The sequence below is a fragment of the Acipenser ruthenus genome, chromosome 3 (genome assembly GCF_902713425.1).
Source record: "Acipenser ruthenus chromosome 3, fAciRut3.2 maternal haplotype, whole genome shotgun sequence".
In the NCBI taxonomy this organism is placed as follows: Eukaryota; Metazoa; Chordata; class Actinopteri; order Acipenseriformes; family Acipenseridae; genus Acipenser; species Acipenser ruthenus.
Window position 1 is genome coordinate 73078972 of NC_081191.1, and position 26664 is coordinate 73105635.

The following is a 26664-nucleotide window of genomic DNA, read 5'->3' on the forward strand; positions in this document are numbered from 1 at the left end:
GTATTCACCCCTTTATCAAAACCAAAACATGTCAGACAACTGTTTTTGTGACATCCAATTGATCAAGTTTGAAAGGGGACACAGGTGGAGGTGGATAAATAACAATCTAAAGCTATATAGTTTATCTGTAGTTTATATGAGAAGTAGACAGTTTTTTGGTCTTGGTGGTCAAAGATTGAAAAGTGTTTTTAAAGCTTGTTAAGACATAGAAAGGGTGTTCGTGCTTTATGGCTCAACAAACATTATTGCTTAAAGAAAATACCGTCTTTGATTTTCTACTACTGTAAAGGACATTAAGTGTCACTGTGACAGGGTACACCCTGCCCCTGTGTGTATTGTATTATTTGTTGAATTATTATTTAAAATGTATAGTTTAGTGGTTTTGTTATTATTGTTTGACAGCCAGGATGGGGTTAAAATGCCCCATCCAGATAAAATCGTGCTTATTGATAAACTGGCTGTTGACCACGCATATGATAAAACCTGTACCGAATGTGGTTGGGGGATAAACTAGGTCATTGGTAGCCAGTTAATCCCTCGGCCACAATATAAAAGCCACAGCTTTGGCTGAACTTGGTTATTGTGTTCAGAGGCGGAATGAGTCGGGAGGTAAAGAGAGAAACTAAACTCAAAGATAACAATTGCTACCTGTGCTGGTTTTATACCAGCATGATTCTTGTCTGTTTTGTGTGTCTGTTTGTTTTGGCCACTGTGCCGTTTTGTTTTATAAAAGTGTTTTCATTTGTTTAAACCTTTTATTTATAATTAAAACGTGCGCAACAGCACTTTCATACCCTGCAGTACTGACTGTTGAAAATTGTTTTTATATTTTTATTCACTTTTTTATGCTGGTCATAAATCAGCTGAGATGATAAGTTATTTTTAGAAATATGACCGTCAGATCATGCTGTGTTTGTGTCCAAGATAAAACTGTTAGAAACCAAGTCAAGTAGACAGACGTTTTGGCTAGTGCCTTCTACACCTACAATTGTATTTTACATGTAGTTTCGTATTCACATCAATTGTCCCTAATGCAACAACACAGATAGACTGGGAATGTGTAGGGCTATTCTTCAATGTTAGTAAATTCAACCTGTAATAAATATATAGGAATATGATTCATGACTTAACTGAGGTATTCAGACAAAGAGCCATTGGGTGCACTTTTAAGCGTCCCAAAATACATTATAAGAATCAAATTTACCTTTCTGTTGGTGCAGTAGCAGCAGATGATGTACTGGTAAAAAGAAGCTCTCTTAGAGCCAGATTTGTGGTTTTACACAATCTCTTCTAAAATTTCACATAACGATTCACACTGTCCATTCGGATGTTATTTCTGATTGGTCGCATCTGGGAAAAACAAGTCATCCCTGATAACATTCAAGTGCAAGATTTAATCCTTATGGATTATTGATTACAAACTGCCTAACTAGAAGTGGAGTGTTCCTACCAATAAATTAAGAACTGAGGAGCTGTATACAGTACGAAAGGGAACTGGTTCCTTAATTACTCTGCAGGGTTAAATGTGAAGAAGATGGCAGACCAGGTCAGGCCTGTAGTAGCTTAATTGGATAGTTTTGTGCAGTTGTGTTATGCGTTACTATGAATTTACCTTCCCTGCTAAATTTGACAACATGTCTAGATAGATTTTTCCCACAGTTAAAATGTGCTGGGGCATAGCTGGTTTCAAATCAGCCATAAAGGGGGGATGTAATGGGATTTAAAACCAAGATAATATTGGCTTCTGAGTCCATCCTCCTATCTCTTACTTTGAACTGCAAATTTGGACAGGCTTGTGGTTTACATATAGTCAATTCTTACAGGAATGAACCATAAATGCAGTGTTTTGGGAAATTAAAATATTTCATAGGCATTGACAGCATATTATCCAGTTCTCTTTGCAAGCAAATTTTATTATAACTATATAAAAAATTGGAATTATCATATAAAACACAGAAGGATGGAACTTGAAGAATGTAGAACATACTTGTCTTGGGGACCATTAAAAGATTTACTGTAACCAAGTCATTTCTGTATAATTCCACCATATAATGACTTAAAATGTACCTGTTTATTTACTGTATCTGCCAATTAAACTGTTAGTTTTTGCTTTGCTTTTTTTTGCATTACTCCTGTAAAACAAATTTCAATTATTAGCAACTGAGCAGTTTACAAATGTAAGTTTTAGTTTGGTCATTTTTTTAAACCAGCCTGTTAAAAAATAAACAAAATCCAAGTGCTAAATGCTTACAATGAAAACCTTGTTCATTAATCTTTGTTTCTAGCGAAAAAAGCTTCTTGAAAAGAAAAGAACCCCCCCCTCATCCCCCCCATCCCCCCCATCCCCCTCCATCACCCCCATCCCCCCCATCCCACTCCATCACCCCCATCCCCCTCCATCACCCTCCATCACCCATGATAAAGTGACCCGTTCTATGAGAGAAATGCAACCTGACAGCACAATTTGTACCTATCATGGTAGAAGGCTCATATGCAAAAGTATTACAGAGGGCTATTTTGTCAGAAATGGTTTATCTAGGAGAGGCTAAATGGAATGTTCCCCTCTCTCTTTGCAGGGCTCCATTGTTGTTAGAATAACTTTGAGTCACTTTGCACGTAGGAGTCCTCTCTCATTAATCTGGAGTAGAATGCATATTTTTGGATTTAAGAGTGCAGTATGCTTTTCACTTCTACTAATCCCTTTGTTGCATTACATAATAATAATTTCAAACAATGTAATTGTGATGAGAATGCTGCATGTATCATGATCTTTTGGTATTGAAGTGTTTACAGTGAATGTGGATTGAAAACAGTGTCCGTTTGCAATTGCTTAAAGATGTTTGACAAAGTGGTCATTGATTTCCCTATTGCAGTTATAATTGGGAGTACATAAAGCATGCACCCTGTATCATTATATTATTATTATTATTCTTATTCATTTCTTAGCAGACGCCCTTATCCAGGGCGACTTACAATTGTTACAAGATATCACATTATACATTATTTCACATTGTACAGTTTTTGTATTTTTACATACAATTGCCCATTTATATAGTTGGGTTTTTACTGGAGCAATCTAGGTAAAGTACCTTGCTCAAGGGTACAACAGCAGTGTCCCCCACTGGGGATTGAACCCACAACCCTCCGGTCAAGAGTCCAGTGCCCTAACCACTACTCCACACTGCTCCCCATATATATATATATATATATATATATATATATATATATATATATATATATATATATATATATATATATATATATATATATATATATATATATATATATATATATATATATATATATATATATATATATATAAAACTTTTTGTTTAACAAAGAAAATAAATTCAGTTAAGTAGTAGTTCCGTTCAATATACCATAATTCAACATTCCATTTTGCTTTTCTCAATCTAAAAAGTTATTTATGAAATTAACAAAAAAAAGGTGTTTATTATACACAGAGATTGAATTATGTATATTGCATATACAGTATAAATAATGCAAATACTAATTATGAAAACAGCCAAGTAAAAAAAAAAAAAATGATGGCCTCATTTGTATATGCTGATATAAGTAAAACATGCAAATGAGGATTCAGGGAATTAAAACAGGGTTTTAATTAATACCACAAAACATAACTCTGATCTTTACAACGCTTAAGGGATATATACAAAATGTAGTGGGACGGTTCCAGTGACTCCAAGAACAAGACAGATTACTTGGACTTTCCTTGTGGTAAAAAATTTAATTGCGGAGGGGAAAATGTATAGCCGGACACATTGAGATGGATTACATTTGTGAAGTTGACTATAGCTATGCCATAAAAACATTCTAATGGTCAGGACTGTTGTAAGACAAGATCCAGCAGATGTTATACTGCATATATTATTTGTGAGTGTAAAAATTTGGACAGATAACTTTTCATTGCAGAACACACCAATGTGTAGTTGCCCAGACAAAACATCACAGGGATTACAGTCCCGAAATAATAACAGTAATAATCCTGTGACACTTATACACAACACGATCACAGTCCAACATGAGTGCTTTAAGTGTAAGTGGTGAAATACACATAAATGGTGAACAGTAGTACAGTGCAGTCCTGGTTTGGTGCTGACTTAAAAGCGACAGCTCCCATATATTTCACCGTCTATAATGACAAGTAACAACAGTTAATAGACAGACAAGATGAAACACTCATGGTTATTTTATTTCTTCTTAAATTAATATTGTTTTTCTGCTGACAGTCCTGTGCAATGTGATGTTTAGCTAGAATACGTTTTGATAAATCAATGTTTTTCTTGCGCAATGGAAACGCCTTCCCCCTCCCCCGATATAACGATTCATAGCTATAGTAGAGTTTTTTGTAGTTTTCATGTATTGTATTTTTGTGCGATGGCCCCGATGCCTTGGGCTAGACGAATTGGAGGTCATTTTATCCATAAATTATATATATTAAATATATATTTAAATATATATTTAAAAAATATATATTCCTAATGTTTTCTTTAGAAAAAACAAAACCAAGGAAGTACTGTTTTTAATACACATGTTGTAGAACATGTGTAAACCGGGCAGCTGAGTTTGCTTTATTTACGTGGGTTTATTTATTTCTCATCACTTTAACTGTACACTGATGCTGTGTCCAAGTATTGCCCTACCTGGTGCACATTTATAACATTATACAGTACTGGCTACTGGCGAATGGGCTATGTATATTTAGCTTACAGGCCAACTCGCTACAGCACTGGGACCGCTGCAACCTTTCTCCTACTTGGCACTGTGCCAGCCCGCCCTGGGACATTGGGGGGTTTCAGTTGGTCCACTTTGTGCTAGTTGGTTGCTGTCTGGTGTGTTACTATGCTGTTGTTGCTGTTAGTGGTGCTGAACCCTCTGTTTTTAAATAAGAGCGTCCTGTTGGTGTCCTCTTGCAATCCCCTAACTCACTACAGTATGTTTCACAACTGACTTCAGTCGTAGCGCCTCCTTTCCCCTCAGTTTTATTCCATTTCATTGGGTTTGACACTGATTCTGTGATTTCTTACATTATTTACTGTCATCTTCATAAGAAATTGCGACACTATAAGAGAAAAAAAAATTCAGGCATATCTTGGTTAATATTGTGGTTCATGACGTAGAAAGAGTTTAACTGAGTGCATCGTTTCGATATGTTTGATTGGTTCCACAGCATGGGTGAAAATAGACTGAATGGCCTTGCCCTGCTATATGTCCACAGAGACATGTCCCAGGAGGAAGTGTTACAGCGTTTCAATAGATCAGGCCATCGGAGGATTGGCAAACTCTATTTAAAGTAAAGCCTTCTAAATCAATGTTTTTAATCGTGGCATCATACAGTCCCAGCAGTCCTATCAGTGTTAGCATTAGTATTAACAATCTTACCAGTGCCAGCAGTAGCTGCACCAGTCTTACCAGTGTCAGCAGTAGCAGCACCAGTCTTACCAGTCCCAGCGGTGTCAGCACCAGTCTTACCAGTCCCAGCAGTAGCAGCACCAATCTTACCAGTTCCAGCAGTGTCAGCGCCAGCCTTACTGGTCCTAGCAGTAGCAGTACCAGTTTTATCAGTCCCAGCAGTGGCAGCATCAGTCTTACCAGTTCCAGCTGTAGCCTCAGTGTCACCAGACTCAGCATTGACTTCAATAGTAGTAAACTAAATGCAAATGTTACCTTTTTTTTTTGTTTTTGTTTTTTGTAAAAAATATTGATTACATGGTCCTTTATGCATGGTTAATTCACGGAAAGTTAGATTTTTGCTTCACTATATGTGCATTATAGAGAGGCAGTTATTTTATTTTGTATTTTAGTCAGATGTGTGTTGTGTCCCACGGCGGCCCCCACCCCCTCCCCCGTTTATAATGCTCTTCGGTTACAATGCTCATATTGTGTGACCCCGAGACCCGCGTTATAGCGAGGGAGCACTATAGTCAATTAACAAAATAATCATAAATGTTGAATATATTCATATCTGCATACAAATTTTCTATTAACACAATCATTAATGCTTACAGTAATGCATAATTGAGCCATTTAAACTAGTTCAACATGGTACTGAACATTATTGTGATCCACTTATGTAGAACAACCAACACACTGATTGCGTATAAAAGAATTCACAATGGTATTGAAGGATATTGTACCCCAAATATGCAGAAGTTTGATGAAATACAACATTATGTTAAATGCAATCTAAAGACCTTCAGTTATAAGAACATAAGAAAGTTTACAAACGAGAGGAGGCCATTCAGCCCATCTTGCTCGTTTGGTTGTTAGTAGCTTATTGATCCCAGAATCTCATCAAGCAGCTTGTCAGGGTGTCAGCTTCAACAACATTACTGGGGAGTTGGTTCCAGACCCTCACAATTCTCTGTGTAAAAAAGTGCCTCCTATTTTCTGTTCTGAATGTCCCTTTATCTAATCTCCATTTGTGACCCCTGGTCCTTGTTTCTTTTTGCCATAGGCACTTGGTTATTCTTGATATTTGGCGGTAAATGTTTATTTCGGACATTTATCACTTTAATTGGTACATTTACCATTTAATCTTGAGATTTGCCAATGTGCAAACTTTTACTGTAAGATATTAGTGCTGGGACAAACATGGGATTTTCATGTTCGGATATTCGCTCATAATTTAAATATTAGTTTGGATATTTGTTTGTTTTGAAAAAGTAATAAAAGCCATTATATTGCTCAGAACGCAGGCAGAGACAGCATGGGCAGCAGGGGCATGGCCCCTGTGTGTGTGGGCCTTTATTTTACAGCAAGACGTTACACTATGTAACATGATAAAGTAGAAAAATATCAAAGGAGTAAAAAATACATTGTGTAGGCCTTACTTTACCCCAGTGAATTAACTACAAAACAAAGGATGCCAAATGACAATTAACTGAGTCTTATGTCTTTTCTATTTCAGGGTTGAAATATAAACTGGAGCAAGTGCCCATGCATCAGGTAAGTTTGTTCCTCGTGTTTAACTTGAAATACTGTATTTTTAATGGCAGTTGTCATTGCATGGATTACTATTAGTTCTCGGTTTACTAATATTGTGCATGCATAATATGATTTAGCAGTAATTGGTAAATAGTTTGTTACTTGACCTTAAGACAGTTACTTTGGAAGCTGAGGAAATTGCTTACTGAACATTTGTGTAAAATCCACTTGGGACTTTGTAAATGCCAGAGTTATATTCCAGCAGTAGCAGGCAGGCCTGTACTCAGGTCTACAGTAGTTTTTTTTTTTTTTTTTGAGATAATTTTAATTGCAAAGGACTGCAAGGGGAAAAAAAAAGGTCCTGCCCAAGAATCTCAGGACAGCCAGCTTGTTTTCCTTTTATTCAGCTTTCAAAAACATAATATCATCACCCGAATAGACGACTCCTCTGTACTGCTGCATACCACTAACTGAGACAGTTAAGGTTTCAAAATGTTTATTTTTTCACTATGTATTATTTAAGATGTGTAACGTAGATTACTAACAATTAAGATTGGGTCATTTTATATGCATTCTGAGACCAAGAAAAGGCCTTGCAAAACCGCCTGCGCATTCATTACCAATATAGCACAAATGCACAAAAGAGAGCTAATCGAGAATGCGCAGAATTGGAATACAATACGGCAACCGTTAACATTACCCCACCAAGCAGCTATTATTAGGATGACCACCCATCCCTAATTGGGCGGGACAATCGACCTGAAATGTAAAGATCAAGTCCTAGTCCCGGGCTTAATGCCTAAAAAAGTTTGCATTTTGAAAAGGTTGTCACCCTAGCTATTATATGTGTAAAGTGCATAATTATTTCTCATACTCTCCACATGAATGTAACATGCACATGAATGCAGAATCAAACCTTAACACACATCGGTAGCAATGGCACCCCAAACAGCAGCATGCACATACAGAAAGAAGCTACAATACAAATCCACAATGCCGAAAACAATCATCCAGTTACAAGCCCCGATGACAGAAACCTGTGGATCCAATCTGCACGTGTATCCCTTACTCATACTGCTGAAAGTCCCCCCACAACTGCCCCCCACTCACCATGCCCCCTGCCCTTACCACACCTGTATGGCACAGGCAATGGCATGGAATGCAGATCGAGCATGTGAAAGTATGCTTCTGATATTAATGAGAAACAAATAACACTATAAAAAGAAACTGTGTCCTTATACTGTACCTTGTAGAATTACCGGGTTCGGGGCTTGAAAAGGAAAGGGAACCTTTGGTGAATGCAACTACAGGGTTATTTTATGGGTTGAGCCCCATGGGCACTGCCCCACACAGTACTTCGCCAAAACTAATGTTGCTGTGGCAAGGCATTTAGCTACGCGTATTTTATGGAACCATTCTGCGCATTGCAAAGCCCTCTGTGCTTATTGCAAACTTTGCCGCCTTCATTCAAATTTGGCCTTTAGAGCAGTTCAAATAATTTTGCACTGAAGCATATGAAATTTGTCCACATGCATACATTTGAATCAAATGTTTATCATTATCATAGCCTACTGCAGATGTAGACAGAATCTTGAATAACTGCTGGGTGTTTTCCATTGTTGTATCTTGGAAAGCTCCTGCGTTCAGTGCTTGAGTGAGTGCTGGAGTGATGTGCGCGGAGTTAAGGCTTGCTTTTTAAAAGCGTTCTTTTGTGCCACGCAGGATCACGCAAATTGTCAACCACTCTCCCCATATTGCACTTCGAATACATTTTATTTGTGCACAGCGCAGAATGGGGCCAAGGTTTTTTCCATCATCTCCCCTTCATCGCATGACGTGCACATTTTAAAGGCACACTGCTGCGCTGAAGGGGTGCACTATCTCACGGGATGCACTTTCGCATGCTACATGCTATAAGACAAAGGGCGATTACCCAGTATGCCAGTAAGGACAAATTGATAGATACGCCCCACTTTTTCTTTTTTTCCGCTTTTTGCTTTATAGTACTGTGCTTTTAAAACTTTACACCGATGACAAACTTGATCCACAGTTCACTCAAATCGCTCTTCGTGATTTTTTCCGCCATCCTTTTAAACATTTCTGCACATTTCTGTTTCTTGCCATCAAGCTGTTTTACGACTTTAAAATCCTTAGTATAAGTGATGACTCCTAATCAGACCAAAAGTACCCGCGTTTGCTCGCACGTGGCTTCATGTTTACTGCTGTATTTGTGTCTGTTGTGGGTTACGCTTTGTAGTCGGAATATGCTGTTTACATGGCTTTATATTATTATTATTATTATTATTATTATTATTATTATTATTATTATTATTATTATTATTATTTATTTATTAGCAGACGCCCTTATCCAGGGCGACTTACAATATATTCCACTAGTATTCTGCATACGAGTGGAATATGCCAAATCCAAATTTCTGAATATGCAGAGGTGGAATATTCCTCTTAATATTCCGAATATGTTGTTTGCATGGCAGAATATATATATATATATATATATATATATATATATATATATATATATATATATATATATTATTCAGTATTCTGAATACTAGTGGAATATTACTGGTCATGTAAACGCACTGAATGTTAAGTATCAAATACAGGTAGTGGACAAAAAAATGGAAACACCAATGTAAAGTCACTTAATAGAGCATTGGGCCACTATGGTCCCGCTCTGTGGAGTTCTCGGCGGACCATTATTGATGAAACTGGGTGCTCGCGCCCCAGGTTGAAATTTACAGTCATTTGATCTGCAGTTGCTCGCCTGTTTTGCCTTGCACTTCAAATTAATGCATGGATATCACGATCCTGGAGTATGCGCTCCTGCCCACTGTTGCCCTTTGCTGATGATGTCTTTCCCTCGGAGTTCCATGCCGACATCACCTTAGACACCGTTGCTCGTGAAACAGCAAGTTGAGCTGTCTTGGTCACTGAAGCTCCTTCCAAACGCGCCCCAACAATCGCCCCTCTTTCAAAGTCACTGAGGTCTCCTCTTGCAGTCATGCTAGCCATAATTATAGGCAACCAGGCCTGTCCAGCATTTTTATACATAACCCTAAGCATGCTGGGATGATATTTGCTTAATTAACGCATGGGCCACATCTATGTGGAAGCCTTTGCTTTCAGTATACTTGGTGTCCCTCATTTACCCAAGTGTTTCCATTTTTTTGTCCACTACCTGTAGTTGTGGCACATTAAAAAAACTAAGTAATAAAAGTAATAACATTTTTTCACCGCAGTGCGCTGGTAAAGATCTGGGCTGTGATTCACCTCTAAAGTTCAAACTGTGTTTCTAACAGCTTTGAAAATTAGAATATGTCAACCATTATATAAATAGCTAAGGCCACATAGATGTCAAACATAATTGTAAAACTTTAAGTCAGTAAATAAGAAATACATTTACACCTTAATAGTGTATCATCAAGTCTATAAATGCTGAATTAATTCCAGTGTTTACTTTAGCTCCTATTTGTTTTGTTAAAGTTCAATCGTACTAAAGAAATTAAAGAAAATAATCATATTTATAAATAAAAATCAGCCATACATTCAAACACAAATAAAATGTAAGCAAAACCAAGACCCATTCTCTCTAAAATGACCATGTCAACAAATTATTTGCTATAGTCAGTCTTTTATCATCATTTAACAACTATGTTTTACATGCCTTAATTATGGCTTAAACTTGTTTTTTTTTTTCTGTTGTATACTACAAAGCTTTTGGAGAAGCAATTTAAATAAAAGCCTGTATCAACTGGCACTTTTACTTCTACACTGCTGAATGAAGCTGATCATATGACGTTTTAAGAATCTACTGATAAGTTTACAATGTACAAGCACATTTCCATTAAAAACAACTGCCGAACCCCGTTCTGACAATAAAACTGATTTTGATTATAAAACCAAACAAAACAATATTTATATATTCTTTTGTTTTTTTAATATGTTTTCTATTGATATATCCCTATCATTCTTACACATCAACAGTAAACCCAGCTGTGAGAGGCAAGACTAGAGCAACTACAGCTTCACCCACAGGCCCAATCTGTCATCACCAGTCTGATCGGTGTAGAATAACTTTAATGTCAAAGTTGCTCACAACTTGAGGGCAAGCCAGAATGATCCTAGATCATTTTAGGTGTCCTGATGAGATTGAATCACAATTTAAATGTTGCCTTAAGTTGCACTAGCAGATGTGAGTAAATGCATAATTATTGTCATATTATTTAAAGTTATGCCCTGTTACTGTAAAATCAATAAATCTCAGGATTATTAAATGTGTGATGGTGATCAGTGTTGTTTAATTTCAAAAGAAGAAAGCCAGTTAATGATTAATACAAACTTCATGTTCATTGTCTTTGACTTTACTGCTGATAACACTAATCGAAAAGTTAGAATTTAAAAACAACCCACTTCTCCTTTAATAATGAGAAACTGTAAAACCAATATGCAAACAGTTTCTTAAAAAATGTGGTGTCACATGCCTTCATTTTTGTACCAAAACCTTCTGTGACAGTTTGCTAAAAAAAAAAAAAAAAAATGGGCAGGCAAGGTTTTACATTAATTTTCATTTTGCACAGTTGTTCCTTTTATAAGAGCTTTCTAATAAATTTGAACTTTTACAAACTGAGACCCACATAAAATTGTATGCTGATGACAATATCAGTATGGCATTACTGAATCTCAAATCAGCTAAGAAAGGTCTGAAAGTTGACAATATAAGATCATATGTTTCTGTCACTTGCATGTACAGCATTACAGTGCTCATACTCCAATACCTAATTCTTATTTTGTCTATTTGTAACAGGGCATTGCTTCTCGGATTGATGAAAACAAGCCCCCTGGATTGATACATGGAAACATCAGTCAGCAACAAGGAGACATTACTTATAGCCCAGAGCACAAACTCTACACCTTTAATAAGGACACTGGTCATGTTCAAAGAAGACAGGTGGAACAGCAGCAAAGGTGGAGCTTGCTCCTAAAACAAATTGTGCACCCACTGAATCCTTCCAAATCACCAAACTCACTCAACAACAGTCTGTTTGAAGATTCACAGTGGATAGGGACACACAAGGTCCAAGCAAAGCGAAGATCTTTTCTTGAAAGCTTCTGCAAAAAATACAATGGCAACCCACGACCCACGACTAATCTCAGCCGGATGGTATCCCGAATATACGTGGAGGAGAAACACAAAATCCTGTACTGTGAGGTTCCTAAAGCAGGCTGTTCTAACTGGAAGAGAACACTGATGGTTCTGAGTGGTCTTGCTCCTTCAATAGATAAGATCTCACATGATGCAGTGCATTATGGGAGTCACCTCCATAAACTGGACAACTTTGATGTTAAAGGTATCTACGAACGCCTTGACTCTTTCACCAAAGTCATTGTAGTCAGGAACCCGATGGAAAGACTGGTGTCTGCCTTCCGGGACAAATTTGAGCACCCAAATAATTACTACCACCCTGTTTTTGGAAAAGCTATTATTAAGATGTACAGAAAGAATGCCACTCAAGAGGCTTTGACCACCGGGTCAGGGGTTACATTTAAAGAATTTGTGCAGTATCTGTTGGACTCCCAGCGTCCAATGGGTATGGATATTCACTGGGAGACAGTCAACAAGCTATGTTTTCCCTGTATAATAAATTATGATTTTATTGGGAAATTTGAGACACTTGAAGAAGATGCCAACTACTTCTTAAGATTAATAGGGGCTCCGGAGGATCTAAAGTTTCCTGCTTTTAAAGATAGACATTCAACTGATGAAAGGACTACATCTTCAGTAGTTAACCACTACATGCTACAACTGTCCCCTGCAGAAAGACAACTGGCCCATGACTTCTATCTTTTGGACTACCTATTGTTTAATTATACAAGGCTTTGAGTATAATCAAAACTACACTGTTTTATTGTAATAGTTTCATGTATTTTGTGACACTGTTTTCACAATACCTCTGCCAAAATCGTTTGAACAGCCATGAGTAAATACTCCTGTGTCTGCTTCAGGACTACACAGCATTGAGAGCAAAGCTGCTCTGGCCCTCCTCAAAACCAGCACCAGGCCCTGAGAGGCTACGGGAATTGAAGAAATTATGCTGCATATGTGGCAAAACACAAACCAGTGTTTGCTATCAACACCCATTGATTCCATGAGCAAGTGTGTTGTGGAATCTAGTGCCACTCATCAGTGAAAAAGTTGTCCTTTTAGTAATGACTACATGAGTCACAATTGAAACCTGTCTTCCAGCTGAGTGATTTACAGGGATCTATAGAATGACAGCCTGTAAAATATAAATAGGGCTTCTGTTTTTCGGGTTTTATTAATTTTATTTTTTTCGGTGCTTATTTTTAACTATTTTCGAGTTTTATGTAAATCAGTTTTTCTGGGCTTTTGTTTTTGATATACTGTATGAAATGAGTGTTTTTGGTTACTTTCAAAAATGCTTGAGCGTTATTTTTTCTGTCAAAATATGTATAGTAGTAACTCGACAGTACTTGCACACTTAAGTTATACCTTCTTTCCTTTGCTGTCTTCCACAATGGAATCCTTATGGTCATGGGCACATTCTTCTGGGGGTTTTGTGTGTAGGCATTTTTGTACATTTCGCCACAGTTTTAAGTCCTCCGTATGTTAACTGTAATACAGTTTTAAATCCCGCTAACAAGCCTTCATCCTGGTTGTAATCTCGTTTTAAATCTCGCAAGCAGAGTCTCCAATAGAAATCTAGGAATGCTGTCACTCAGTAGTTGGGGCGGGTTTAAAGTATTCACAACGAATCAATGAAAGCTACAAGCCAGGGAGGCGGGACATTGTCCAGCAGCACTAGGAAATGTATTTATTATTATTTTTGTAGTAGGTTTTATTTTTTTAATGTGAAAAGGGTAAAGTCAACGTGAATCGATTAACCATTTCCACAGTTTTTCTGGTGTTTTCCGGTGTTTATTAGCTATCCAACGATTTAATTATTTTTGTATCAGGGGTGTTTTATTTGGTTTTATTGGTTAAAACCAAAAAATCAGAAGCCCTAAATATAAATGTATTAATAAAAGTTGGATTACATTCTCCACAGCCTCAAACACGCAGTCACAAAATCTTCTTTAACACTAAAATAAACTATTGTATATATCAGTAAACAGATGTTTTAACAAGTCTGTCTTCTTCAGTTTTCTGTTTGTGCAATGGTCTGTGTTTATAGTTATGTACCACATAGTTTTATTTTTTTTATTAATATATTGTGATTATGCCCAAAGCTATAGTATTCTTTTTTTAAATTCTTTTGAGGCTTTTGAGAATGTGTATGTTTTAAATAAATTATTTGAACCTATTTGTAATGCTAATAATGCTAATCATTTTACCAATCAGTCGTAAATTCCCTGCTGTGTTCATTTTATTGGCTATAATATGTCTTGCATAGGTACATTTGAAGTTTACCTGTGTGCATACAAACTTATGAATTGTAATGAAATGTTATTTAGAACCCTGTGTAATGATCTTAGAATTCTAAATAATACTGGATTCTGCCAAGTCAATGCCCAGGGGGTGTAAAGTCATTGTTAAAGCAAAAGTGTAAGTGGGGGGATGGGGGTGTTGGCTCAGGCAGGGGTGAAATTTCAGCCATTATTGCAGAGGGAGTATTTTTTTTTTTTTTTTTTAATTTAGTCGTTGCCAATCAGTTTTTATTATTTTCTCCCCAATTTGAAATGCTCAATTATTTTTAGGCTCAGCTCACCGCTACCACCCCTGCGCTGACTCGGGAGGGGCGAAGATGAACACACGCTGTCCTCTGAAGCGTGTGCCATCAGCCGCCCGATTCTTTACACTCTGCAGACTCACTGTGCAGCCGCCTCAGAGCTACAGCGTCGGAGGACAACGCAGCTCTGGGCAGCTTACAGGCAAGCCCGCAGGCGCCCAGCCAGACTACAGGGGTCGCTGGTGCGCGGTGAGCCGAGGACACCCTGGCCGATCTAACCCTCCCTCCCCCCAGACGACGCTCGGCCAGTTGAGCGCTGCCCCCTCGGAGCTCCCGTCCACAGTCGGCTGTGGAATAGCCTGGACTCGAACCGGCGACGTCCAGGCTATAGAGCGTATCCTGCACTCTAGCGAGTGCTTTTATTGGATGCGCCACTCGGGAGCCCTAGAGGGAGTATTTTTAACATTAGGTAGATAGATTACGTTTACAATTAAAGGTCAATAGCCAATGGGCTATGCGGTGCAACCCCGGGGACCGAAATCCTCTCTGGTGGTTGACATGCTGGAGAGCGAGGTGAACCGCTCGCAGTTCCAGCGCATTTATGTGCAGTGATGTCCAGAAACCGAACCAGCAGCTGCAGACTCCTCTGCCTGCCCAGACTGCACCCCAACATGAGTTGGATGAGTCTGTCGTCACCACCTGATAGCTGTGGATCACTCTGATCCTTACGCCTTCGCGCAGGTGAGAAGCTTGCCTCCACCAGCACAGGCCTTCTCAGCATAAGCAAGACACGGTCAGCTGGCGATATCTGGTGCATTTGTGCTGTAGCCGGAAGGCATTGAGCCACACTTGGATCGGGCACATGTCGAGTAACCCTAGTTGGATGGCTGATGAAGCTGCAGCCATCAGACCCAATAGTTTCTGGCACAACACCAACTGTACTGTGGATCCCTGTTAAAACAGGGTTAGACAGTTGTGAATGGCGGCCACTCTGTTGTCCGACAGGTTGGCTCGCACTGTAAGGGAAGCCAGCCGGAGACCCCAGTAAACCGTACTTTGACCCGGTATTTTTGGGCCTCGTTGAGGGTGAGACCCAGTCTCGCCAGATGCTCTGTCACGATCACCGTGTAGGCCACTATTCATTCCTGCGACTGTAAACAAATCAACTAGTCATCCAGGTAGTTCAACACCCCGATTCCATGCAGCCGCAAGGGGGTTATGACGGCATCCACGCACTTTGACAACATGCAGGGAGCTAAAGAGAGGCTGCATGGCAGCACGGAAAACTCGAAGACTCTTCCCTGAAAGGTGAAGTGGAGCTATTTCCTGTGCATGGGACGAATGGGGATGTGAAAATATGCATCCATTAAGTCCACAGTAGGAAACCAGTCGCCTGCCCGAATGGACTGGAGGATGTGGCGATGTGTGACCATCTGAAACCTCCTCTCCCTCAAGAACCTGTTGAGGTGTCTCAGATCTAGGATGAGGCGAAGACCATCGCCCTTTTTTGGCACTAGAAAGGATGTCGAGTAGAATCCCTCCTCTCGAGAGGTGTGTTCTACGAGGCGGATGGCTTGTTTGAGAAGTTCAGTCCTCAGAAGCCGAGTTTCCGATTCCGGGAAAGTGGCAAGCCGACTTCCAGCAATAAATTGTAGGAGAACTAACAAAAAAACTTGAAGTCAGAGCTCTTTTACCAAGACTCAATCAATAGGTTTGACCGAGGACGTCACTCCCCAGAAGGGCCTTTTGGCAGTGCTGACATAAAATGTTCAGTATATACCTGACCTGTGGCAGGCATATCCCAAAAGTATTGGTTGTTGGTCATCTTCGAATTGAAAAGGAACTCTCTCCGTCTTGCCAACCTGCTTAAGCAAATTTTATTGCTGAGTGTGATTTTATAATTAATATCGCACAAAACTTTATATATGCAAGCACCCTTGTCTTGTTATTTGGATAATTAATGACATCACTGTTAAAACGATTTGTTTGATAGATTAGGATTTAAAACTAAGTATAGTGTCTACAACAAATATTCTGGCATTGCTACATTTCTTATGTTCTTTTATATTGAATTTGAATGTTGCAAAGAAAAAGCTACTTACTGTATTTGTACTGTACCTGCAAATTTAGAACCTCAGGTTAAAGTACTGGCAGCAGCATTTGGAGTTTCTTTACAGACAGTAGATGTATAGAACAGAAAAAACATCAATTTTTAAACCACAGTCTAATTGCTGTAAACCTGTGCTGGGGCTTTAGTTGAGCATCGAGTAAGAAACCAGTAAATTTGTGTTCCAAATTCTGCTTTGTGGACTCTCATTACTCACTTGAGAATTGTCTAGCTGTCTATGTGTATCTGCACTGCATGATATCGAGGAGAAAAGTGGCAGTGCACGCAATCTACTCCCAGTTTATTCGCGTTTTGACATGTCTTTTTCTCTTGGAGGGGAGCTATTCCCCCATTAGCTGCGTATTAAACCTCCCCAACTTTCCCACAAGACATAACGTGCCGCTCCCCTTCAACAAACAACAAGAGATCATTCCTTGCATTTCCATTCTTTACACCTCAGCCAACGTCTACCTACCTGTAAGTACAGGTTCCATAGTCCACCTTTACATTTCTAATTGGCATTAAAGCAGCTACATTAATTGCATCTTTTAGTTGGTAATTCTTACTGCTTGAAAATTAGTTTTAAATAAGGAATCGAACATCATATTTCTAGAAGTTTCAACATACACTTTTGATGAATATGGTACTGTGATGAGACTTTAGTCTTATTGTAATAGCCTACAGCCTACTTATTTTATGAAGCAGCAGGATGTTCTGTCATTTCTTGTAACCTTAATAATGCAAATTTGTTTTACACATGCTGGCTAGTTTGTTGAACCAATTTTTATTTCATTTATTTCATTAGAAGCACCAGAGCCCAATTTTTATTTCATTTATTTCATTAGAAGCTCCAGAGCCCGCTCCTTCTCCACCCTTGCTCCGCAGTGGTGGTATGACCTTCCTACAGATGTCAGGACTGCCCAGTCCCTGACCACATTCCGGCACCTCCTTAAGACTCACCTCTTCAAACAGCACCTGTAGAACTCCTCTGTTTGTATCCTGGGACACTATCACCCTTCATTTAAATGTGCTTTATTATCTGCCCCCTATTTTACTGCATTTAATCCTGTACTTCAGAATACTGTAATCTGCCAAGTGTTTAACCTGTAGTACTTTGTATTTACTCACATCCTGATGTAACTATCACTATTTAATCATATCCTGATGTAACTATCACTATTATCTGCTGTATTATTGAATTGTGGTTTGTCACACTTGTACTTTGTTTGAACAAAAGTTATTGTATTTCTTACTCTTATTGTATTACTTGTATTGTAACACTTGAAATGTATTTGCTTACAATTGTAAGTCACCCTGGATAAGGGCGTCTGCTAAGAAATAAATAATAATAATAATAATAATAATAATAATAATAATAATAATAATAATAATAATAATAATAATAATAATAGTTTTGAAATGTAAAGTAACCATTTTGGTATACCTGAATACCGGTGCTGCTGTATTTACCTTTGTGATATATTCTGTTCTGACAGGTCAACTCCATGATCTCTGTTGGTTATGGGCTGTTGGTTGAACTGTTCATCACCTTTGAGCTGGTTTTTACAGTCTTTGTGACTTGTGATTCAAAACGACAGGATCTTAAAGGTTCAGCAGCTTTGGCCATCAGCTTTGCCATCACAATTTGACACCTGTTTGCTGTAAGTGTCTTATGAATCCTATATGAAAATTAAAATCCCTTATTTGCCCCAACACCTCAAATTGATTCATTGACCTGATAGACTGTGTAGCGTCTGTAATACACTAAGGGGTAGATGTACTAAGATGGGCCAATTGCATCACAAACATACCACAATTAGCATTTTCATTACGACAGTTCGCAAAATATACATTTTTTCATGGTGCCGCATTGACAAGTTATGATACTTACAGGAGGACTGTCAATTCTCGTTAATACGAATTTCAAGGGACCAAATACACATTTTGCATTATACCACTAATTTGTATTATCATGAGTAGCCTATAAGCCAAATGTATACTATCAGTTTTTATTTAAGTTAGTCAGTGGTGCATTGCTAAATTCTGCACAATTGCAAACAACCAGCACATTAATAGAATAGGTGAGTTTCCTATTCCAATACAGATGCTCAGAATGAGCTGGAGGGGTTAGCAGGCAGTCTATTGCTCCCTACACATTTGGGAAACCAGAAATGTCATAGACATTTGTTTTCAAGGCTTGTAAGTACATCCTGATTTTAGGGAAGAATAGGTATTTGGGTGTTCACCTCAAAAATGCATTGAGCACAACTGGCAACACACAAGAAAAAACAGACTGGGAAATACCAGCAACAGCTGCCACAGTCCCCTGAAAGACCCAGAGGCAAGATAATACAGGGTGGACAACAGTTTGACCACTGCAGGGATAGCATGGCTTCTCTGGCTCCAGGTCATGTTTTACATCAGACAGCAGCTCAAGAATTATGTGGCTGCAGAGCCTGTACCTGTGTTTAATTTGGTCTTTATTTAAATCAAAGAGAGTAATGTGGGTACGAAATAACCTTTCTCTTCTCATCCTACAAATCACTCGTTCTTGCTGAAGACAATCATGGGGTTTCCGTGTGGGACAATTTACACGTGAAATGGCGATGCGCGTGCACGTTTTGGAGAATTACTCATGTAAATCAGGTTTGTGGCCGAGAAAAAATGGCCAAAGAGAGGGATAGGGTAAATCTCATTTACTCATGTAAATGACGAAACACTCTGGAAAATCCATGCCCAGTTTCGCATGGAAACCTGCATTTCACGTGTAAATGTTAATGAGCGTGTTTATCCTTAACTATAAATATTGCAAGGGTGCAGGCCAGTTGTTACTGTGGATTCCAAGATGGCAGAAAGTAGTGGCTGATGGGCGGTTTTATGGTTAGCAGTGGTGTAGTTCACCTTAATGATAATGCGGGTGGCTTTTTTTTATTATTGTTTTTTTACTATGTCTGGCCTGTCATGTTGTATCTCTCTTGTGGGTTTACAGTTCTGTATAAAACCACTTACCATGAACTGCGTTATGCCCTTGTTATAGTATTAAAGCAGCTGTTTGAGAATACCTGTGCTGTAAAAACTATGCTAAAATTAAACACGCAGAGCAAGTGAGCTGCTTACTAAATGTCTCTAACTGAATTCCCTTGCTTTTGATCCCAGCTATGTCCAAAGACAATGCATGTCTGCCCTCCACTCAAATTCGCTGGAGCGAGGAGAAACCCTGGGCATTAATAAGTATAGTTAGTGACTTGGATGTGTTGTGCCAGCTCGATCGCCCGAAACAGCGTAACAAGCATGTGTACCAACAAGTGGTTGATGCCCTCTCAGAAGAATAGAGATCTGGAATACCTATGTACGTGTTGCAGTACCTCTGAACAAGTACAGCAATGAACTGTGGATTTATGCACCCCAAACACATTGTCAACTACCGTGTACACAGCTGAGGATGCCAGCCTATACAGAGCAATCGCCACTCTTTTTTTCCACAGGCACAGGAGGCCGTACGTAATTACTTTTTGGCTGCATATCTTCCTTTACCAGTTCTACTGTAATGCTGAATGTTGCCCTGGCGATGCGAAATGACTCTATCCACTGCAGATCTGTGAAAGAGTGATGCAGTGCAACCTCTTCCCACCAGCAAGACGGACGAGTATGTGTCCAAACCGTCCTTTCGCTAGCCGTTGGCATTAGATAACAAGGCATAAGGATTTGCTGGTAGAGGATGTTTGGATGTTCAAGCTCCCGAAACAAAGGGAAAACAATCCACTGTTCCCAATCCACACAGCCTTGGGAGCATACGGGGAAGATGTCTGGCACAGAGCTTTAGAATCCTACTTCTTTGCTGGTTTTCAGCCATGGTGATCTGCAATACCTGTGTTGGTCAGTTTCATTTTATACCTCTCAGTTGATTTTTAATAAATGAGTCATAAGATAAATTAGTTTAATCAGATTCAATACAAATGACATGCCACCCCGCCAGTGACATTTAAAAAACAATTTGGGCAAGAGCAATAAAACACATTACTAACCAACCAGGCATGAGGTATTTTGCTTTATTACAGCAGCATAGATTCACTCGTGTACCAGTTCTCTGCGCATGGAAACCACATTTACAAAAAAAGTCACTAGTAATCTTCAAAAACAGCATGAGTACTTCATGCATAGCTAATTTACATATCAACCCCCACATTTCCCATTCATTTGCATGACGTCGGGTGAAAAGCCTGGTTTACTCGAGTAAAATAAACTGAGCGAATGGAAACCCATAAAAGCATTTTACACAAGACAATTTTCTTGAGCAAATGTCTCGAGCAAAAAAAAAAACATGCATGGAAACTCCACCAATGGCTCCTTCTTGCTGCAATCACAGCGGCCATAGGGTACAGTGTTTTTCATACTGCCATTTAAAGGTTTGCTTATTGCAACTGTTCAAATGTGCTTTCAAAAGTTCAAAAACAAATTGATGCAACTGTAAGTGTTGCAATTGCTGGCAGCTTTAGTACATGTCATTATAATATTTGAGAACCCTCATTTGCACTATCTCCATCTTATTTTTACAAATTCAGACACCATGCTTTCATACTAACTTATCAGTGGAATGCCAGCATTTGGCAGCATGTGTTTAATTGTTGGATTAATGATTGAACTGCCTTTCTTTGTTTCAGATAAACTGCACAGGAGCAAGTATGAATCCTGCTCGCTCTTTTGGATCTGCAGTTATTGCAGGGAACTGGGTAAACCACTGGGTGAGATTACATTTCCTCTTTATGTTCATGGTCTGTTTTACAAATCAAAACATTCAAACAAGTTGTTCGCAAGTTACAAGAAACAAACATCCAAACACCCATACCAGAAAAAAATATGAAAACAGTATGTGTGCTACAAGCTCGCATACATAATTATCTGGAACAAATTGTTTGTATTTGTATGTAAGTGTAGTTTGACCAACATTCTGAATTTTAAGGCTTGCCACACTATATTTGTACAGCTTTGTAAACAAGACCATTTTTTGAGGCAGTATATTATAAATGTATAATGAAGAAAGCTACTTCTCTGCAGGTCTTTCATCTTATGTTCAAAATGTGCTTCTTGTTTCGTTAAAAAAAAAAACTAAACCTTTGATAGAGACTTCACTCTGAAGGTGTTATGAAGTTGACAACAAAGCTTTCAGCAGGATTTTGTCAAAGGAAACGTCAAAAAAAATATTAATCAGAAAAGATGAGATGTAAAATACAGCATTAAAGAGTTGTTAAAATAACAATATTCCTGCAAATCATTTAAATGAAGGCATGTACAGAAGGTTGCTATGAATCTTAATGTTAGTCTTAGTTACTCTGATACACTTCAAAATACAGGTATTGTACATTAACCATACTTTAGATACACTGTACTTACATTTGTTACATTATTTAATACATGCATTTAAAACAATATGTTATTATTGGTGGAAAAAAAAAACATAAATTAAACTTAAATGCAAGTTGTTAATGTATGGATTCCCCTCAATTGCTTGCTAAGTGCATGCATATTAATAAATGGCAACTACAGCGCAGTTAATGTTACTGTATTTTGAAGTGTATCCAAACATTTTTGCAAATTCAATTCTGAAACCAAATGCTCAGGAACATCCATGCTTCCTGGAACATCACACATGAATCTAATATTAAGATGAAATCACTGTTTAACCTCCCTAAACTTTAAGTTGCAAAACTGGTAAATAGTCACACAGTGGAATAAGTATGTCAGTAACATACATTCCTGCCATAGCTGTAAATTCAAAACTGGAGCTATCAGTATGATAAATAGTATAGAATAACAATTAGAAATAGAATGTAAAATCTCAATTTGATAAGCAATTCTCAGATGTATGCAAAAATGTAAGTGTGACATATACAGACGTGCTCAAATTTGTTGGTACCCTTACAGCTCATTGAAATAATGCTTCATTCCTCCTGAAAAGTGATGAAATTAAAAGCTATTTTATCATGTATACTTGCATGCCTTTGGTATGTCATAGAATAAAGCAAAGAAGCTGTGAAAAGAGATGAATTATTGCTTATTCTACAAAGATATTCTAAAATGGCCTGGACACATTTGTTGGTACCCCTTAGAAAAGATAATAAATAATTGGATTATAGTGATATTTCAAACTAATTAGTTTCTTTAATTAGTATCACACATGTCTCCAATCTTGTAATCAGTCATTCAGCCTATTTAAATGGAGAAAAGTAGTCACTGTGCTGTTTGGTATCATTGTGTGCACCACACTGAACATGGACCAGAGAAAGCAAAGGAGAGAGTTGTCTGAGGAGATCAGAAAGAAAATAATAGACAAGCATGGTAAAGGTAAAGGCTACAAGACCATCTCCAAGCAGCTTGATGTTCAAGTTTAAGGTCCATGGAACTGTAGCCAACCTCCCTGGGCGTGGCCGCAAGAGGAAAATCAACCCCAGAGTGAACAGAAGGATAGTGCGAATGGTAGAAAAAGAACCAAGGGTAACTGCCAAAGAGATACAAGCTGAACTCCAAGGTGAAGGTACGTCAGTTTCTGATCGCACCATCCGTCGCTTTTTGAGCGAAAGTGGGCTCCATGGAAGAAGACCCAGGAGGACTCCACTTTTGAAAGAAAAACATAAAAAAGGAATTTGCTAAAATGCATATTGACAAGCCACAATCCTTCTGGGAGAATGTCCTTTGGACAGATGAGTCAAAACTGGAGCTTTTTGGCAAGTCATATCAGCTCTATGTTCACAGACGACAAAATGAAGCTTTCAAAGAAAAGAACACCATACCTACAGTGAAACATGGAGGAGGCTCGGTTATGTTTTGGGGCTGCTTTGCTGCGCCTGGCACAGGGTGCCTTGAATCTGTGCAGGGCACAATGAAATCTCAAGACTATCAAGGCATTCTGGAGCGAAACGTACTGCCCAGTGTCAGAAAGCTCTGTCTCAGTCGCAGGTCATGGGTCCTCCAACAGGATAATGACCCAAAACACACAGCTAAAAGCACCCAAGAATGGATAAGAACAAAACATTGGACTATTCTGAAGTGGCCTTCTATGAGTCCTGATCTGAATCCTATCGAACATCAATGGAAAGAGCTGAAACTTGCAGTATGGAGAAGGCACCCATCAAACCTGAGACAGCTGGAGCAGTTTGCTCAGGAAGAGTGGGCCAAACTACCTGTTAACAGGTGCAGAAGTCTCATTGAGAGCTACAGAAAACGTTTGATTGCAGTGATTGCCTCTAAAGGTTGTGCAACAAAATATTAGGTTAGCGGTCCCATCATTTCTGTCCATGCCATTTTCACTTGTTTTCTTATTTACAATATTATATTGAATAAAAAATCAAAAGCAAAGTCTGATTTCTATTAAATATGGAATAAACAATGGTGGATGCCAATTACTTTTGTCAGTTTCAAGTTATTTCAGAGAAAATTGTGCATTCTTCGTTTTTTGTGGAGGGGTACCAACAAATTTGAGCACGTCTGTAGATGGATGTATGAATGAACAGACAGCTCCATATATACCCAGAATCTGATACTTATGCTTAATAATGTTAATACCAACTTTCATAACGCATTGATAAGCAGCTCTCCAGATACTCTGGAAAAATTAAGTGCGAGATATAACAGATGTTATTTAAAGTGTAAATGTTCCTAGAGAATGTGGTACCAGACAAATCAACAACCTGCCAAATATACAGTGTATGATAACCTTATAGAAAAGTTTGAAAAGTTCCATTGAGAATAATAATGTTATTCAGTGTTTTAACAACAGCTCCAACACATTGTAGCTGCCTTAATGCTAACATTGCCTCTTAGTACACAACCACTGTAGATCATTTGGTGTCTACTGTAAATAGTATTACCCTTAACTGATTGCTTTATGTAATATGTTGCTTTATATAATATGTTGTTTTATGAGATGAATGTGTTTTTTGTGTATTAGGTGTACTGGTTGGGCCCAATAATGGATGGCATTATTGCAGCTGTGATGTACGAATACCTGTACTGCCCAGACCCTGAAATAAAGCAATGTTTCAAAGAGGTTTTTTTGCAAGGCCTCCTAGCCTTCTGGGATGTACTTGGAAGTGGATGACCTAGTGATCAAGCCTGGGAGTATTTATGTCATTGATGTGGAAAAGGAGGAGAAGAAAGAAAAGGGCCCCACCAGTGAGGTGTTGTCCTCAGTATGACTAGCACAAAGCACTGGAAAAGCAGAAAACCCTATGAACCACTTTCAGTACTCTGTTACAACCCTGAAGGAAACAGACCTCTTGTAGAAACACAGAACGTCCTCCTGCCTCATCTATTCAACAGATAGCCGATGCATACTTACCTGGGGTTTAGTGCTTACAGACTCCTACCTAGCTTAGGCTATAGATCAATGAGCTGTTCCACAGTAAACACCAACAGGATACCATCAGAGCACAGCAGATGCCAGTGATGTATATATACAATATTTAGATGAATGTTTTCCATAGCGTCGTTACATTTTGCCTAATTGGTACTAGGCTATTTTATCATCAAGTAATGATTGCATACTGTGAGAGAGAGGCAATGGTCTGGTATTTGTTGATTAAAAGTGTTAAACTAAACCCTCAATACAATGAAGCTGCCTTCCAATGAATGTGTGTTATTCCAACAGGACAATGGCATTGACCGAGGCCTCAAAAAAACAAACCCATCTGTGAATCTATTTAAGGTTTGGCTTTTTCCAAAGCTCTTTCAAACTATTAGTAATTCTAAGCGGGTGAACCAAGTAGAAAGTTATTTATTGCCTGTAGTTTTGTTTTTACAGCGCACCAGTGGGCTATAAGTACAGTAATATCTCAATTGTTTAAATAACAGCACTGCTGGCCTGCACAGTTTGACTTTCCAACTTATGTACTTCTATTTACACTACAGTGTTTTCGCTGCATTTTTGACGCCCGACATTTCGCTGCTATTTTTGTATTTAGACTTGCGTGTCAAATATCACAGGCAAGATGGGGGAAACTCTGATTACAGCAGTGCAGAATATAAAAGTAAAAAAATAAAATATATCAGAATGCATCGAAATGATTGCTTTTGGTAGTCCTATCTGTACGTCAAATTTTGTTTGAACAATGTTTTTGTTGCCAGCAATATTGTTTGAGATTATGTGTTACCAATACAGAGGCTGATCTGACACCTCCATAGTCTCCCAGTCGTTCTCACATGCTTCCTTTTTATTGGCATCCCGGGCTCAGGGTGCCCATTTGCGCCACACACACCCAACCATGTATATATGATAACCTCTTGAATTTCATAACTACATACAAAAATACAACAGCATTTGTAGGATATGCTAGACACATCCATACATGTTTGTGTTGATCTTTCTCTTCTTCGGAGCAATAACCATACGGCAGCTTGCACCCGATCCATATTGTCTTCAGATGATATAATTTAGCAGGACAGGGTGGTGATTGTGTCGTTTTTCGTCCAAAAATCAAACATGTTTTTTCACAGCGAATTTTGCATTTGTTTTCACAGCAATTACGCTCAAGTGTGAAATGTAGTGGTAAGGGAAGTAGCACATTTCTTATGTCAAGCTGGATTTTAAATTATCAAAGTAAATGTACACACTATTCCAGTGCTTAGTTTGAAATGTTCTTAACAGGACTTTATTTTCCAAGTGTTTTATTAAAGTAAAGATTTGCATTACTGTTTGTAATTCTTAGACGATGATGTATATTTATATAACAGTATATTTATACTGTTAATTTAAAATAATATTTGAATGCTGAAATATATATATATATATATTATTTTTTTATCTTTTACTTTGTAAGATGGTTAGCTGAAAGCATAAAGCTGAATTCTGCAAAATGAAAACTGTACTTCAATTAACATTAATGTTGTAATAATACAACTTAC

At 38.3% G+C, this 26664-nt stretch overlaps 1 protein-coding gene and 1 pseudogene across 1 annotated transcript in view; both read left to right on the forward strand.

Annotated features, from left to right (window-relative positions):
• The window catches only part of LOC131723070 (carbohydrate sulfotransferase 9-like), an 85134-nt gene extending 70650 nt beyond the window's left edge, over positions 1–14484 (forward strand). The window contains exons 3-4 of the mRNA XM_059016407.1: positions 6932–6969; positions 11777–14484. Of these exons, the coding sequence (XP_058872390.1) occupies positions 6932–6969; positions 11777–12853 (1115 nt within the window). The 3' untranslated portion in view covers positions 12854–14484. The remainder of the gene's footprint in view (positions 1–6931; positions 6970–11776) is intronic.
• A 305-nt stretch (positions 14485–14789) lies between these two features.
• On the forward strand, positions 14790–25036 carry LOC117435500 (aquaporin-4-like; annotated as a pseudogene).
• The last annotated feature ends 1628 nt before the right edge of the window (positions 25037–26664 follow it).